At 36.9% G+C, this 18,953-nt stretch overlaps 1 protein-coding gene across 1 annotated transcript in view; it reads right to left on the reverse strand.

The window, feature by feature from the left end:
- The window catches only part of CFAP61 (cilia and flagella associated protein 61), a 281,876-nt gene that overhangs the window by 249,644 nt on the left and 13,279 nt on the right, over positions 1–18,953 (reverse strand). The window contains exons 3-6 of the mRNA XM_079124251.1: positions 11,356–11,506; positions 7,833–7,909; positions 6,994–7,061; positions 6,216–6,342 (exon numbers count right to left, since the gene is read on the reverse strand). Of these exons, the coding sequence (XP_078980377.1) occupies positions 6,216–6,342; positions 6,994–7,061; positions 7,833–7,909; positions 11,356–11,506 (423 nt within the window). The remainder of the gene's footprint in view (positions 1–6,215; positions 6,343–6,993; positions 7,062–7,832; positions 7,910–11,355; positions 11,507–18,953) is intronic.

Here is an 18,953-nt window from a genome sequence, read left to right on the forward strand (position 1 = left end):
ACTAGGTGATTTTAACACGCCTCTCTCACCACTGGACAGATCTTCCAGACAAAAATTGAACAAAGAAACCATAGATCTCAATAACACAATCAATAATTTAGACTTAATGGACATTTATAGAATATACCATCCAACCAAGAGCAAATACACTTTCTTCTCAGCAGCACATGGATCCTTCTCTAAAATAGACCATATATTATGCCACAAAGCTAATGTTAGCAAATACAAGAAGATAGAGACACTAGCATGTATTCTATCAGATCATATGGATTGAAGTAAGAAATAAATGAAAGAGTAAAACACAGAAACTATTCCAACATCTGGAGATTAAACAATATGCTATTATATGATGAATGGATAACAGAAGATATTAGGAAGGAAATTAAAAAATTCTTAGAGGTAAATGAGAACAAAGAAACATCATATCAAAATCTCTGGGACACTATGAAAGCAGTACTTAGAGGGAAATTTATTTCATGGAGCGCATTTAATAAAAGAAGTAAAACTCAACAAATAAACGACCTAACACGACAGCTCAAAGCCCTAGAAAAAGAAGAACAGAACAGCACCAAAAGTAGTAGAAGACAGGAAATAGTTAAACTCAGAGCTGAAATCAATGAAATTGAAACAAAAGAAACAATACAAAAAATTGACAAAATAAATAGTTGGTTCTTCGAAAAAATAAACAAAATTGATAAACCTTTAGCCACACTAACAAAGAGAAGACGAGAGAAAACCCAAATCACTAAAATTCGGAATGAACAAGGAAATATCACAACAGACAGGATGGAAATACAAAACATAATTAGAAGCTATTTTGAAAATCTATACTCCAACAAAATAGAAAATTTTGAAGGCATCAACAGGTTTCTAGAGACATATGAATTGCCTAAACTGAACGAGGAGGACATAAACAATTTAAATAGACCAATTTCAAGTACTGAAATAGAAGAAGTCATCAAAAGCCTACCAACAAAGAAAAGTCCGGGACCAGATGGGTTCTCAGCCGAGTTCTACAAAACCTTTAAAGAAGAGCTCATTCCAATACTTCTCAAAGTATTCCATAAAATAGAAGAGGAGGGAACCCTCCCAAACTCATTCTATGAAGCCAATATCACCCTGATACCTAAACCAGACAGAGACTCATCAAGGAAAGAAAATTTCAGACCAATATCCTTAATGAACATCGATGCAAAAATTCTCAACAAAATTTTAGCAAATCGCATACAAAAACATATTAAGAAGATAGTGCACCATGATCAAGTTGGTTTCATCCCAGGGATGCAAGGTTGATTCAACATCAGGAAATCAATAAACGTAATTCACCACATTAATAGACTTAAAGTCAAGAATCACATGATTATTTCAATAGATGCAGAAAAAGCATTTGATAAAATACAGCACCCCTTCATGCTCAAAACACTAGAAAAAATAGGGATAGTGGGAACATTTCTTAACATTGTAAAGGCCATTTATGCTAAGCCCATGGCTAATATCATTCTAAATGGTGAAAAACTGAAAGCATTCCCCCTAAAAACTGGAACAAGGCAGGGATGCCCTCTTTCACCACTTCTATTCAACATCGTTCTTGAGACTCTGGCCAGAGCAATTAGACAAACCAAAGAGATTAAAGGGATACGAATTGGGAAAGAAGAACTCAAACTATCCCTGTTCGCTGATGACATGATTATATATTTAGAGGAACCTGGAAATTCCACCAGAAAACTCTTGGAACTCATAAGTGAATTCAGTAAAGTAGCAGGTTACAAGATCAATGCCCATAAATCCAACGCATTTTTATACATAAGTGATGAATCTTCAGAAAGAGAAATTAGGAAAACTACCCCATTCACAATAGCCTCGAAAAAAATAAAATACTTGGGAATCAATCTCACAAAAGAGGTGAAAGACCTCTACAATGAGAACTATACAACACTAAAGAAAGAAATTAAAGAACACCTTAGAAGATGGAAAGATCTTCCATGTTCTTGGATAGGAAGAATTAATATTGTCAAAATGGCCAAACTACCTAAAGTGCTATACAAATTCAATGCAATTCCAATTAAAATCCCAATGACGTACCTTACAGAAATAGAGCAAGCAATTATGAAATTCATCTGGAAGAATAAGAAACCCAGAATAGCTAAAGCAATCCTTAGCAGGAAGAGTGAAACAGGGGGTATTGCAATACTAGATCTTCAACTCTACTACAAAGCAATAGTAACAAAAACAGCATGGTATTGGTACCAAAATAGAAAGGTAGATCAATGGTATAGAATAGAGGACACGGACACAAACCTAAATAAATACAATTTTCTCATAGTAGACAAAGGTGCCAAAAATATGCAATGGAGAAAAGATAGCCTCTTCAACAAATGGTGCTGGGAGAATTGGAAATCCATATGCAACAGAATGAAACTAAACCCATATCTCTCACCATGCACGAAACTAAACTCAAAATGGATTAAGGACCTCGGAATCAGACCAGAGACCCTGCAGATTATAGAAGAAAAAGTAGGTCCAAATCTTCACCTTGTTGGTCTAGGATCAGACTTCCTTAACAGGACTCGCATAGCACAAGAAATAAAAGCTAGAATCAACCACTGGGATAGATTTAAACTAAAAAGCTTTCTCTCAGCAAAGGAAACTATCAGCAATGCAAAGAAAGAGCCTACAGAATGGGAGAATATCTTTGCCAATCATACTTCAGATAGAGCACTAATCTCCAGAATCTCTAAAGAACTCAAAAAACTCTACTCCAAGAATTCAAATAATCCAGTCGACAAATGGGCTAAGGAAATGAATAGACACTTCACAGAAGAAGATCTACAAGCAATCAACAAACATATGGAAAAATGTTCAACATCTCTAGTAATAAGAGAAATGCAAATCAAAACCACCCTAAGATTCCATCTCACCCCAATTAGAATGGCGATTATCAAGAATACGAGCAACAACAGGTGTTGGCGAGGATGTGGGGAGAAAGGTACACTCATACATTGCTGGTGGGGCTGCAAATTAGTGCAGCCACTCTGGAAAGCAGTGTGGAGATTCCTTAGAAAACTTGGAATGGACCTGCCATTTGACCCAGCTATCCCACTCCTTGGCCTATACCCAAAGGACTTAAAATCAGCATACTACAGAGACACAGCCACATCAATGTTCATAGCTGCTCAATTCACAATAGCCAGACTGTGGAACCAACCTAGATGCCCTTCAATTGATGAGTGGATAAAGAAATCGTGGTATATATATACAATGGAATATTACTCAGCCATAAAGAATGATAAAATTATGGCATTTGCAGTCAAATGGATGAAATTGGAGAATATCATGCTAAGTGAGATAAGCCAATCTCAAAAAGCCAAAGGACGAATGATATCGCTAATAAGTGGAGGATGACACATAATGGGGGGGAGGGAAGGGTTAGTGTTAGGGTTAGAGTTAGGGTTAGGGAGGGGGGCAAGTATGGAGGAAGGAAGTACTGTATAGAGGGTAAAGAGGGGTGGGAGGGGTGGGGGGAAGGGAAAAAATAACAGAATGAACCAAACAACATTACTCCATGTAAATTTATGATTACACAAATGGTATGCCTTTACGCCATGTACAAACAGAGAAACAACATGTATCCCATTTGTTTACAATAAAAAAAATAAAAAATAAAAAAAAAAAAAGAATTTTTCTGTATTGCAGACACATTTATCAGGATAATTTCTAAGCTGGAAACTACTTTAAATTCTAATATTTTGTTCATTTTAAATGAAATCTGTAAAATTGCACCCAAATTCACATGTATTTGAATGAATGCTGTTTACAACAAAATACTGTTTTGGTCTAACAGATTAGAAACAATTTTAATAACTAAAAATACCTAGCATTGATGAGGCTGTAAGAACACAGAATTCTATTGGCTGGAATATAAACTGACATGAAATTCTGATTTAATAATTTGATAGTATTTATTTTAAAAATCTTAGTACTTATACAAATATCTGGGTACTTCTTACCCATAAATTCCATTTCTAGGTACTTAAGCTATAGAAAAAAATAGCCTGAAGACTTGATGATATGTGTACATGGTTATTTGCCATGGTATTATTTGTTTTAAAGATGAAATGACTTAAATTTCCATAAATAAGGAATAACAAAATGAAATATACTACAGCCACAGAATACCTAATCCATCATGGGCGGACAGTCATTTAAAAGAATAAAATTCATCTGTGAAGATGATGAGCTGCTTTATTAAGTGAAAAATACAATTAATGAATATATGATCACACTACTGCGTGTATATCTATCTGTATGTAGATAGGAAGATACAACACATATTTACAGAGAGAACACGCATACATACATACATACACTGAGTATGTATGCATGTATATACACGTACACATACAGTCATCCTTTGGCATTCATGTGAGATTGGTTCTAGACCCCCACCCTCTGCCCCACAAAATATCAAAATCTGAGGATGCTCAAATCTTTTAAATAAAATGGCCTGGTATTTGCACTTAAGCTAGGTATATCCTTTTGTATACTTTAAATCATCTCTACATCACCAATGTAAATACTATATAAACAGTTGTTACACTGTATAGTTTAAGGAATGAGAAGGAAAAAAGCCTGTACATGTTCAGTACAGATGGCATTCCCAAATATTTTTGATCTGTGGTTGGCTGAATACACAGAGACTGAAGCTGCAGGTATGGAGTTGACAGTGCTTATATATGTGTGACAGTTATGTACTCACATAGAAAAATGAATTTTTGTATTGTTACAATTTTTGTGATTTGAGAATATAATTAATTTACTAATTCATCTTCCAGAACAAGTAGCATACGGCAGGGGGAAAAGATTTTAAAACAAAATTAAGAAAGTTTAGCAACTACTAGACTACTTATAAGATCCTAAGTAATTAATTTACAGAACTTGCTCACAATAAGAAACTGTCTACTTGTGAATACTTTTAAAATAAAATTTCCTTAAAGAATGTAATTTCCTAAAGAGCAGAGACCCTATTTGTCTCTGCGGGCACTAATGAGAAAAATCAGGAACAAGGATTTGAAGAGAGTGAGGGAATCAATTAAAATATGTTATTCCACTCACAAAATTCCTCTTTGGTTGCACTAGTATTTGTATCATGATCAAAAGGGTTTTATAAGGAGAGAAGTTATAATTATAACTTACCTATTAATAAGAAAAGAAAGAGGGCTGGGGTTGTAGCTCAGTGATAGAGCGCTTTCCTAGCATGTGTGAGGCACTGGGTTTGATTCTAAGCACCACATACAAATAAATTTCAAAAATAAAGGTCCACCAACAACTAAAACAAATTTTTTAAAAAAGAAAGTAAAGAAACAGTTTCCTAGGAGAACTGCCTTATCTGTTGTCCTGAAGCACGTGGATAATTTGTTATCTGAAGTTACTCTCCTCCATGGTGAGCATTTTTTACACACATTGCCCTTAGGCTCTCCAAATGCAAATTAAATTCTCTACACAGAAAATAAAAACATAACAGTGTTACACTGTTTGCATACCATTCAGCATCTGCAGGTAAATTTCTGGCCTCCTCCTCTGCTTTCACTCTCCAGAAAACTTCTCTAAAGAGCAGTCAACTGTCCCCTTGTCTTCATTTCCTTACCTTCATTTATTCAGCCCACTGCAATTTGATCTCTCCTGTCTAACTCTTCATTTTAAAGAGGGACCAGACCAGACCCTGGGGTGGGAGCTGGTGTTGGGCTGTTTTTGAAAAATGCAATTTGCCACAGCCATCCCCTTAAGGTTGCTGCACTTGAGACATGGCAAGGGGAACACTGACAGCAAGGACCTTCACCTCAAAAAACTTCTTTGGGATCAATAGCATCCTCATTCGCTGAATGTCAGAATACAGATAGGTATTATCTGTATAAAATTAAATAGGCAACTTCATTTTTAAGTTTGTTTTATTTGAAAGTTATTTTGCATCTGTGTGTGAACAAGGACTATGTAATTTTCAGAATCACCTGGCACACAGCACCAAATGAGAATCACCAGACAGTACTGCAGACCTATTTCATTCAAGGGACGATACATTTATGAGTATCAAACAAACAAACAACTTAATCCAAGTGACTTATGATCACTTAGAGTAAGAATTGGTCATTTAAAGACTTTCGTGGGGTGTGACTACCCCCACGAAGCTTAGGTTACTTGAGGCATTAGTTCAACTATACCTGGCTTTGCGAATGTGCAGCTGAGGGTAGTGGTTGTGCCTGTGACATATATGTACCGTGAAGTCCTCCTCATATGTCAGAGTTGGGACATTCCCCACTTGGTCAAACACTGTTACAAGAGTTGAGCCTAAGTCACAGAAAGAAAGAAATGTGTCCTCATTTCAGCATTTCAGAACAAAATGCAGTTTACATTCTAACAGATGAATGAATAAAGAAAATGAGGTATGTATACACAATGGAATATTGGCCTTAAAGAAGAATGAAATTATGGCATTTGTTAGTAAATGAATGGAGCTGGAGAATATCATGCTCAGTAAAATAAGCCAATCCCCCAAAACCAAAGACTGAATATTTTCTCTAATATGTGGATGCTAATTCACAATAAGGGCAGTGGGTGGTTAGGGAAGAACAGAGTAACTTTGGATTAGGTAGAGGGGAGTGAAGGGAGGGGAGGGGGCATGGGGATAGGAAGGATAGTAGAATGAATCTGACATTATTACCCTTTGTACATATATGATTATGCAACCAATGCATTTCTACATCATGTACAACCAGAAGAATGAGAAGTTTATACTCCATTTATGTATGATGTGTCAAAGTGCATTCTATGGTCATATATAACTAATTAGAACAAATAAAAAATAAATTGTGTCTGAATGGTTATAATTAAGTATGTGCTTGATAAGCTTAGGACTTAGAGACCAGTCTTCTTTCCCATTCCCAAGAGCACCATGAGTTCCCTGTTGCTGGGAGCAGGGGTTGGCTGAGGGAACCTTACCTAGGCTCATGTAGGATGGCACTATGAGAAATATGAAGTGCAGTTCTGGCACTGCTTTAAACACGCTCCTAGAAAGGAAGGAGAGGTTGATACAGGTGTTAATAGCAAAGCAATCCCATTTGCTGGCACCTTATGGAGACAAATGCCACTACTGAAAAAAATGTGATGTCCAGAAATCCACAGGGGCTCCTCTGCTCCCTGACTGCAAAAGCAATTTCTTTTTCTTCTCTATTTTTCCTTGGATTCCAAAGGGCCCCTTTTCTGTCTGTCTCATTTAGGTAGAGAGAATAAAGGGCACCATGTCCATGCGGCACACCAGATTTCGGCTGATATTAACCTTTGACCTGGCATCTGGATGGTCTGGTGTGACATTACAAAGTGACTTGAAAGCTGAGAACCTCTCCAAAGGTCTGTACAGGCTGTCAGAGATGCATCACCACAACCCAATGGGCCTGCTGATCATCCTCCCATGCACCCAATTATTCAGGATGCTTCTGCAGTCTGTCATGTCAATAAATATTTCTAAAGATAAGATTGAGGAAATCTATTTTTAAAAACACCCAAACTTATGACTCTCTACTCTTCCCTAATCCCCTTTAATTTTTTTAAATAACTGTGCTACCTGTTTGCAGTAAAAGATGTGGGCTGAATGGAGAGTACAGAGAATTAAGATTATTTTCTTTTCAGAAATATCAGTGCTATATAAGTAAAAGCTTTAATACAGCTCTGAAGTACAAGCAAATTAAATATCCCAAAGAATTTCACATCATTTAAAAAATATTTGAAATGTCCACATGGCCTCTTTCCTGTTCAGCATCTGGAAGGCCACGTACACTCACCGAATAATCTCTTTGCAACAACCAATGGAAAACTCATCCACAGCCACAAAGAGGTGCATGAACAATGTATTCAGAGGCTGCAGACAGAAAGAGAATATGGATTAAAAGCTGAGTCAGCATTCAGGCTGGGTCATGGCAGGGTGGGAGGAAGACTCAGGGCAGACACAGATGCAAAGCTGCCCAGCATTTGTGGATGATGTTTTTATTAAGTGATGAGATACCCAGGCATTTCACCAACATATGAGACATTTCACCAACATAGTTTGCTGCCTTCTGTCCTCCTCACTCAGAATTATTCAAGGAAAAACGGATCATAAATGAGTCCAGAGTGCCCAACCCTTCCTTCTGCCCTCATGGATAAGCTGTGGGCAGGGAAGAGCCTGCAGGGGAGTGAAATTGATTAACTCTGTAGTCTTGTCTTCAGGGGTGTCTATGCCAAGGGAAAGACAATCGCCCTTTCCCTGGGGGCTCCCAAGTCAGCAGCTGCTACTCCATTCACGGAACATGAGGGAAAGATTCTCTTATGAAATTGAATGATGGAAGGCAGATGCCACGTCAGGATTCCAAAGGCTTGTTTTGTTCAACATTCTCAGAGTCTGAATCAAATATTACTCTTGGGATCCAAACAACCTGGAAACTGAAAGCTCAAAATTGCAAGATTCCAACCTGATTTTCAGATTAAATTTCCCCACTTTTTAAAGTATTTCATATAACTTTTGAAAACTGTTTGAATGTCCTAAGTAATGAATAGTAGTTCCATGTGTTTACAAGAGTGCAAATGTGAGGCGGTTGACTGGCAAGGGCAGAGCTCACACTTCCCTCAGCACAGTGTGTGTCTGTCTGTGTTTCTTGTGTCCTGGGTACAGTTGATCCTGTGTATCAGTGAAGATTGTTACCAGAACCTTCCAGATACTAAAATCCATGAATGCTCAAGTCACTTGTATAAAATGATGTAGTATTGCATATAACCTACAAATATCCTCCCCTATTTTTTACATAATCTCTTGATTACTTGTAATACCTAATACAATGTATACAGTTATGTAAATACTTGTTATACTGTATTATTCAGGGAATAATGGCAAGAAAAAAGTCTGTACATGTTCAGTACAGATGTAATTTTTTCCCAAATATTTTCCATGTGAAGTTGGTGGAATCCACAGATGTGGAACCTGTAGATACAGAGGGCTGACTGTAGTTCTCTAAATGGCCTTGGGTTACCAACTACACATTTGTGTGCCTCAGTTCTACTCCTGCTGAATGGTGTGTGACTTCAGAGTGCTTAGAAACAATTGTACTTTGCACAATATGACAAGAGAAGCTTGAAAACTCCCAAAAGGCAAACAGTACAAACCCAAAAGTCCAGATAATAGCAACAAAGACAACAATGACAAGATTTAAGCATTTTGTATGAATTAACCCAATAATCCTTAAAAATTTGCTTTACATTCTGGATAAGATTGAACTTGGCAGCACGTGGTTTATTACCTGCTTGATTTTTCTCCCAAATTCTCTCTTCTATCAGAAATATAATTCAAGATTTATTTTCTAAATAACTTTAAGGATAAAAATCATTACTTCAGTTGCTAATGCTCCTGGCACAGAAAATACAGTAAGGCTTAAAGCACTGCCCAATAGAAAAATAATATGAGTCACAAAAGGAAGCCAAAATGCAATTTTAAATTCAATTTAAAATTTTCTAGAAGACACATTAAAAAGAAAAAGAAGTACAATGAATTTTAAATATATTTTATTTAATCTGGCACATTTAAATTATCATTTAAATAAAAATAATACAAAATTATCAACAAGATACCTCACACTCTTTTTTAAATTTTTTTTAGTTGTAGGTGGACACAATACCTTTAATTTACTTTTTATTTTTTTATGTGGTGCTGAGGATCAAACCCAGGGTCTCACACATGGTAGGTGAGCACACTATCACTGAGCCACACCCCCAGTCCCTCACACTCTTTTTATCCTACTAAATACTTGAAATTTAGTGTATATTTCATATTTATAGAATATCTCAGTTCAGATTAGCTAATTTCAAATCCCCAATTGCTACCTGTGACTGTTGGTTACCACATTGGGATAGCCCAGCTCTATACAGTATAGGAAGTAATCTAAGAAAACAATCTTAAGAGAACAAGAAAAGAAACAAAAGGGATAAGAGTTTGTGAATAATAGTATTGATTAATTTATAATTTTCAAATGGTACAATTATGGCCCTAATGAAAATGTAAAATAAACACAAGCTGGACATAGTGGCACATGCCTGTAATCCCAGCTATTCAAGAGGTTGAGGCAGGAAGAAGAAATATGAATGATCAAAAAATATATGGAAAAATGTTCAACATCTCTAGTAATTAGACAAATGTAAATTAAAACTACACTGAAATTCCATCTCATTCCAGTCAGAATGGCAATTATAAAGAATACAAGTAACAATAAATGTTGGCCAGGATGTGGGAAGAAAGGTATACACATACATTGCTGGTGGGAATGCAAATTGGTGCAACCACTATGGAAAGCAGTACAGAAATTCCTTAGAATACTTGGAATGGTAGCACCATTTGACTCCATTATTCCACTTCTTGGTCTATACCCAAAAGACTTAAAATCAGCATACTACAGTAGTGCAGCCACATCAATATTTATAGCAGCTCAACTCAAAATAGCCAAGCTATAAAACAACCCAGGTGTCCTTCAACAGATGAATGGATAAAGAAAAGGTGGTATATATATACAATGATTATTACTCAGCCATAAAGAAAAATGAAATTAGGGCATTTTCTGGTAAATGGGTGGAACTGGAGAGTATCATGCTAAGTGAAATAAGCCAATTTTGGCTTTTTTCTGACATCAGGGCTTCAGGGATATATTGTTGAACTCCATCGAAAAGCAGGGATGTTGCTCAGAATTGCAGCCTCTGGCTCACCACAAAAATTAGGGCCAGCCCCTGGTCAGGTTCTGGCAGGTCAGGTACAAGGAAAGCTCAGACTTGACACCATGTACCCAGGCCAAACTCCTGAGATTCACTGACCTAAGTCCTCTGAGCTGACCAGTTGTCAGACCACTTGAGTCAAAGTCCACGAGGGTGCTTCGAAAAAAGTTTCAGGCTCCGTTGTGATCATTACAAGGGCAACTGCGTAGGTGATGCAAGCCTTTGCAGCATATCAAAGAGGACAGATGATGCAGAGAAAAATGTGAAACCTGGATGCACACATCCCACACTTCCACTAATTCCTTGCTTCCAGTCCTCTTTGGTGGAACATGAGCTGGTCTTTGCCAGCAGCTTGACCATTGGCTATTACCTACCCTTTCCTATGCCTTCTGGCCTCTTAAGCTCCACCTACTTTTCCTCCCTACCAGCTTACTTCATTTTTAACTGTCCTGACATCATACACTTTCTACGTAAGTTTTGGACTTCTGAGTCCAAAACCCAAAATGACAGCATTGCAAACAGCCCCTCCCTTCCAAGTTAAGGCTGTTCAAATAAGCATAGTGTATGATTTCTTACTGTGCATGGTATTTCACTGTCGAGCTCCCGGAACACTGACACCCAGTCATCCTGCTTGGAAACATTCCAGTTGGGATAGTCCAAGAAGGTGGCCTGGGCCATGATCTCTTCCTTGTCATTGCAGAGGGTGACAGCAAGGTTTGCCTTTTCTCTGTAGAAACAATTTAAATTGCATATGTGAATAAAGATGATGATGATAAGTGTAATGAGAACAGTTTATTTTTCCCTCCTTAGCCTACAATAGCTCATGTATGAGGTCCATAATCTTTGGAAGAGGTGGGAACGATATTGCAGCAACATTAGGGGTAAATGTTTCAGAACATCTGGTGCTGTCAATTTTTATTTATATCTTTTGTATTTTCATGGTGGTAGTGATCAAACCCAGGACCGTGTACATGCTAGCAAGCACTCCATCACTGTGCTACAACCCCAGTACCTACATTTTTACTTAATATTACATTTCACTAGAAAGGTGTCATGTTTATGATATTAAATATCTAATAACCTTTCCCTAGAATTTTGCTAGGAAAATTATTTGCAGTTTTTCTATCCCCTCCATGTTGCCAATACCACTGTGTTGGCATAAAGTTTGAAAAGTTAAGGTGACCAACTGTACCTTCTTTGCTTAGGACTGAGGGGATGCCCAGGATATAGGGCTTTCAATGCTAACCAGAAATATCCTGGGGAAAGTAGGAAGAGCTGGTCACCTATGCACAAAGGCAAAACTCTAATAAACTTCTTTAGGCAGTTTATCGAAACTCTGAGTCCCTGAGCTAATTAAATCATATGGAATCTGAATATAGGAGGCATCACTTGATCCAGTCACAGAAAAGAGAGACACAGAGATGGCCTGATTAAGCTAAGGCAACCCAGAGCCTTAATTAAGCCAAGGGAAGAGAAGCAGGGCTTCCAACTCTTATTCTGGTGGCTGTCCTAAAGGGACTTATTCAATGATCCTAGCTAACTGCTTTTCTGTCTTGTGGCACTTCAAGATAGTAAGAGCTGTGAATTAAGAGCCAGCATAGAGTTTACAACATGAAGAACTATTTGAATATAATTTGAAAGGCACTTTCACTTTCTCAGCTGAAATAAATCTGCTGGTCTCTTAAGTTGGAGAAAAAAGATTTAAACTTTCATTCAAAAAACAAAGCTATCAGGAGTTACCCAATTTCTTTATTGAAGGAGATAGGAGAGAAGATAGCACATAGCTGAGGAGTGGGGGAAGGAAGAGGGGAGGAAAGTAGAAAGTTATATATGCTTTCTAGTTACTTTTTTAATTTTTATTGCAGAAAGAATACATTATCAGCACAGACAAAAATGAGAAAATATGAACAAGAAGAGAAAAAAGTAATTTGAAATAACATCTTAAATATTATGTCCTATATATCGAAATATACTTTGTGTGTTTTTAAAAATGGGATTACACAGTCCATATTGTTTATAACCTGCTGTTTCCTACTTGACACAAATCACATTACTAGAACAGTTCACTAAACAGCATTCTCTCACACATGTGTACTTCCCCTGCTTCAACTTAGTTTTCTTCAAATTAATTCACTTTTGGCTTAAGTAAGAATATCTGAACAGAAAATTTACATCAGTATCATAAATGGAAAACCAGCATTCCTTACTATTAATAGGAAGTAACTATAAAAACTAAGATATAATGTTTATTTATTTATTTTAAAGGAAAAGACAGAGGATTATTGAGGAAAGTAGATATGCATTCAAGGGAGAATACGGGCTATCTCCAGAGGGAGAGACAACAACCCATTGGTGTGGGATGTAATATCTATATAGGGTCTGAACTAAAGGTGGAGCCATATAATTTCATGCCAGTTTTCTCTGCACTTGTGCATTGCCCTCAAGTTACAAGAGCAAGTGGCTCAGGAGTTGTAATTTTTCCAATGCACTTTTTGGATATTTTCTTTGAGAGTCAGTAAAAAACTAATACCAAAAAATTACTCATTCATATATCACCTTGGGTACTAGCAGTTGTGCTGGCATCTATGGCAAACATTGTGCTTAGGATGTCAATCTCAGTACCTACTCATAGGAAGACACAGGCAGTCACATATGATCATACCCCTTGGCCACAGGGTGATAAACAAGGGTGCACCTGGTTCAAGGATATCCTACTCAGTCATTGGTTATCAAGGAAAGGAGGCAGTAGATGGTTCCGTGGGTGTCTAGAATATAGATCCACACAGGGGACCCATTAGCAAGGGATATAGCTTCCCAACTTCTCCCCACCTGATTCACTGAAGCCTCTGCTCCTCCTTCTATCCCTCCAGCTCTTGGTCTTCTAGATTTTCCTGCCCCAGATCCCCTGAGCCATAACCTCAGGCTGAAAGTCCTCCCTCTAGTTAAGATTAGAAAACATCTATGGTACAAGACCCTGTACACGTCAGCTATGACGACCATGGTGATGGTGGGAAGGAAGAGGTGGGCAAGAATTGGGGACAGGCAGCTGCCATAGCCTCAGGGAAGCAAAGGACAATGTGTTTCCTGGAATCCCAATTTTAACTTGAAATGCATTTATCCATGGGAAACTTAGGATGGTGGCTGGGTTCTACAGTACAATTAGCACAGTACCATACTACACAGACATTATAGATTAAATAAGCTTTTGTGGGTTGGCCTGGGAAGTGAGCCAGGGATAACTTTGATTCAATGGGAAATGCACTACAATTTCCTAATAGCTAACTGCAATAAAAAGTAACTTTGGCAGCATTATCCTTTTGTGTATATAATTTCCACTTCTTACTCTTAGCCCCATTACATCCTCTACAAGACAGATAAAATCATTCTGGGAGCAAAAAAAGGAAAGAAGGAGGAAAAAGAGAAGGAAGGTATATTTTTAAGAGCTGGATTTTAAATTATTCTTTGTAATCATCCAAATACAAACTAAAAGAGCACTGTTAACATATAGGGAATACATGTGTAATATATATGTATATACATGCATGTATACTTCACACAAATTATGTTAAAGCTCAAAGATTTTATCCAGCAATGGAAATTAGAGCTCTTTTCATGAATGTCTCATTGATTTAACTGGTTTAGGAAATTTTCCAAGTACAAAGAAAACTTAAGTGAACTTAATAGAAATCTTGGTGAAATGGGAGATGACTTTCTGATTTGTTTAACTAAGTGAATAAAAGAAAACTCAGTATTTCTTGTGTTCATCACGTGTAGACCCGCAGCCTGGGAAAGTGCTCCATCCCCTCTTGACATCTGCAACAAGGAGGATTCTTTCAGCGCCCCCTTCATACGCTTACCCAATCTGCTTATCTTCACCCTAAACTTCAGCCATAATTTTAACCAAAATATCATTTTAGTTTTATCATTTCTGTATCTCTGTGACTGAACAGGCAGTCAGTAAAATAAAATTGAATGAATAGATGATAAAAGGAATCACTGCTTTTAGAAATGCCTATAAAATAAGTTGTTAAGCTTTGAGGTTGGCCTGGTGAGGGGAACAGGATTTACCTAAAATGAAAAATAGTGAATGGGGATATAGCTCAGTGTAGAGCACTTGCCTAGCACATGTGAGGCCCTTGGTTCAATCCCCAATATCACTGAAGAAAAAAAAAAGAAAGAAAGAAAAATGAAAGACTACAACACGTGTGCCTTTGGGAGGGTGGCTCAACTGGGTAGAAGTCAGTTAGGACCTATGGACCTGGGCTCCTTGATTCTCCTCCATCCTTTTTCTCTTGTAACATTTCCTCTTCTGGTGGTTTCTCCACGTGGTCTCTCCAGCAAACTAGTCAGGCTAGTTACATGGAGGTATGAGGCTTCCAAGAGAACAACTCAAAAACTGAAAGGCAGGGATGGGAAGAAATGAAGCAAGAGACAGCCAGGCTTCAAAATTAAAGGAAGTACTCACTCTCGAGCTTGTACAAGTGAGAACCTGAAAGTGAGGTCCCTGAATGGCTTGTTTGTCTCCCCCTAGTGTCAGCCTTGTTGCCAGACCAACTTAATGCTTGGGCTGGTAACAGCACAGAACCATCACCAACACATTCTATTTTACCAGATTTAAGGGTGCAGTCTAAAGCAGCAGGAAGGATACAAAAAGACATGAGGAGTACTAGGAGTAGTGGAAGTTTCCAAAGCAATGAATCTCCATATCTGCTTAGCTGCATTAGATTATATTTAATATATATTTCTTTATTTTCATTCAACTCTTGGTATGTTCTAATTTTCTTTCTATTGCTTTGTGACCCATGTAATAACTGCATTTTAAAAATTCTGACCATTCGGGGGTTTCCAAATTATCCTTTTGTTACTTATTTCTAACTCCATTATATTGTGGTCAAAGGATGTGTCATATATGATGCTAAGTAGTGAAATTTGTTGAGCCTGCTTTATAGCTCAAGAGATTGTTAGTTTTTATATGTTTCCATGTAAAAACACCTAACAAGATTTTGTATTCTTTATTATTGGGTATAATATTCTACATAAGCCTATTAGATCAAGCTCTTTAATTTTGCTGCTGTGAAAATCTTTTCACAAATCTTTTCTATTGCTACTGATTCTTAGTTCCTTGATATCCCATTTATTAAGAACAATATATTAAAATCTCCCATTATGGTGGTAAGTAGGTCTAGTTCATTTTTTGGTTTTATTGATTTTTGTATTATAAATTTTGAGACTGTGTCATTAGGAACATATAAATTTAAAGCTGTCATAACTCCCTCAGGAACTAAATGTTTTATCATCATATAGTAACTTTATCTATGGTGATGCTTTTTGCCCTACAGTATATTTTTGACTATTATTAAAATAGCAGTTCTAAGATGGGCATGAAGGCGCATGCCTGTAATTCCAGTAGCTCAGAAGGGTGAGGCAGGAGGATCGTAAGTTCAAAGTCAACCTCAGCAATTTAGTGAGGCCTTAAGCGACTTAGCCAGACTCTGTCTCAAAAATTAAAAAATTAAAAAACAGGCTAGGGATGTTGCTCAGTGGTTAAGTGCCAATGAGTTCAATCCCTAGTACCCCCCCTCCAAAAAAAAAAAGCAGTTCTAGTCCTACTTTTATGAGATTATGGGTTTATGGGTGGCATATCTTTTTTCCAGAAATTTTTTATTTTAAATGCTTCCGTGCCTTTATGTCATCGGTATATTTCCTATAAATTGTGAATTTTTTATTTTGTTTTCAGCCAATCTGCCCACATTAATATTTTAACTGATGAATTCTGTCCAAATACACTTATTATGATTATAGAGTTGACTTTTTTTCTATCTTCTTCTTATATGATTTTAACATGTCCTTTATTTTGTTTCTTTTTTCTTCTTTTTTGCCTTATAGATTCAGGGCATATTTTAAGTTTCTCATTCCATTTCCCCTCTATAAATCAGAAATTATAATCTTGGTGCCTTTTCTTTTAATGATCATCCTAACCACATTGACATATTATGCATTCCTAAAAATCTTTACCTTTTGTTCCAGTTACCAACTGATGTATAACAAACCACCCAAAGTTTAGTGACTTTTATTATCTCTTGTGGTTCTGTGGGTTAACTGAGTTCAACTGAGCTGTTTTTACCTGGGGTCTCTTGTGTGATTGCAATCAAATGGTGGCTGTGGCTAAGGACATTATAAATCCTCCATGTCTAAAATGACCTGCTCACATGGTCACATGGTGAACAGTTTATGGTGGGAGCTCAGCTGAGGCTGTCCAGTCACCACCTGCTTATAGCCATGTGATTCAAACTTTTATCAGTATGGTAGCTGGGTTCTGGGAGACAGCGTTCTAGTTAACCCAGTGGAAGTTGCAAGAATTGGTGTGACTTAGACTTGATGTAATAGAGTATCACTGTTGCTGCTTTGTATTGGTTACACAGGGCCAGCTCTGAGTAAAAAGCCGTGTGATAAGGAATAAAACAAGGTCATAAATGCCAGAATGCATGGTTTGGAAGGGAGAGGGAGCATCTCTGCATCCTATTTACCATGCCCTCCTCTTGAACACAACTTTAAGAATGCTTTCATTATAGTTATGTTCCTCAAAATTTATATGCAGTTTTTGTCCTGCATTTTAGTTTTATTGTATTATTTGTATCTCACAAACTAGTCAATATTAATATTTTTGTTTCACATGTCATGTTTCTCATATTTACCCATGCATTTGCCCATATTTTTGCTTGTATTCCTTCTCTGTCTTTGCTTTCCAGTTCAGATATTCTTTCTTTTCTCTAAAGCATATTCTGAGGAATTGCCTTTATCAGGGGTCAACTGATAAACTGTCTAGTTTTTGTTTGTCTGAAAAATGCATTCATTTACCCCCAGGTCTTGAAAAATTGTTTTGCAATATACAATTCTAAATTGATGTTATTTATCTCCAATATTTAAAATGTTCTACTATCTTCTGGCAAACATTGCTGCTAGTTAGAAATCATCTCTTAGTCTGATATGGTTTAAATAGAAAGAGTCCCTGAAAAGCTCATATGTAAGATAATACAGGAACGTTCAGGGGTAAAATGGTTGGATTGTGAGAACTGTAATCTAAGCAGTGTATTAATGGATTAACTGGGTGGTAACTGGGCAGGTAGGGTGTGGCTGGAGGAGGTAGATCACTGGGGGTGTGACTGGGGTTTATATTTTGTTCCTGGTGAACAGAACTTCTCTGCTCCCTGGTAGACCATCTTGAGCTACTTTCTTCCACCATACTCTTCCACCATTACGTTCTGCTTCACCTCAGACTCACAGCAATGGAGTCAGCTAACCATGGACTGAACCTTTGAAGCCATAAGCCAAAATAAACTTTTCTTCCTCTAAATTGTGCTTGTCAGGTCTTTTGGTCACAGTGATAAAAAAGCTATCTAAAATATAGTCTAATCTTTATTTCTTCTCAGATAATTTGTCTTTTCTCTTTAGTTATTTTTCAGATTTTTGTTTTAACCTTGGGGTTCTGCTGTTTTATTCTGAGTGTTCAGTTGTGGATTTCTCTGTGATTAAGATTTGTTGAGTTTTCTGGATATAAGAATTCATGCTTTTCAACAATTTTGGAAAATTCTCATTCACATACTGACTCTTTAGCTTCCTATTTTCTCTTTCTAATATGCTCAGTGTTTCACTCATACTTTTTTCTTTGTCATTTTGTGTTGGATTATGAACGATTTATTGGTACTGATCCTCCAGCTCATCACTTCTGTGTTTAACTGCATTTACAATGATGCTTATTTCATCCACTGAGCTTTTCATTTCAGTTATATTTTCATTTCTAGTTGGCCTCTTTGACTTTTGATCAAATCTAATTATTCATTTTTATGGTCTTTTTAGTCCTTGAACACTGTTAAACTTACATTTCATTTAAGACACAGTAAATATAGTTATTTTATATTTTGTCTCTCTTAGTACCTGAAGTCTTTGAGATTCTGTTTCTCCTGTATAATTTCTGTTGATTCTCACTAATGGTGCATGTTTCCTTGTGTATTTGTAATTTTTGATTGTGAGCCTGTACACCTTGGAACTTTATCTGTGGTTATCATTTGGAGTCTAAGCTAAGTTGCATCCCTTCAGATCTGATCTGCATTTATTTCAACCTGGACATACTAGTATCCTTTAACCATTTTAATTAAATTCCCAACTTGAAGTTT

This window comes from Sciurus vulgaris (assembly GCF_902686455.1).
Source record: "Sciurus vulgaris genome assembly, chromosome: 2".
NCBI classification, from domain to species: Eukaryota; Metazoa; Chordata; class Mammalia; order Rodentia; family Sciuridae; genus Sciurus; species Sciurus vulgaris.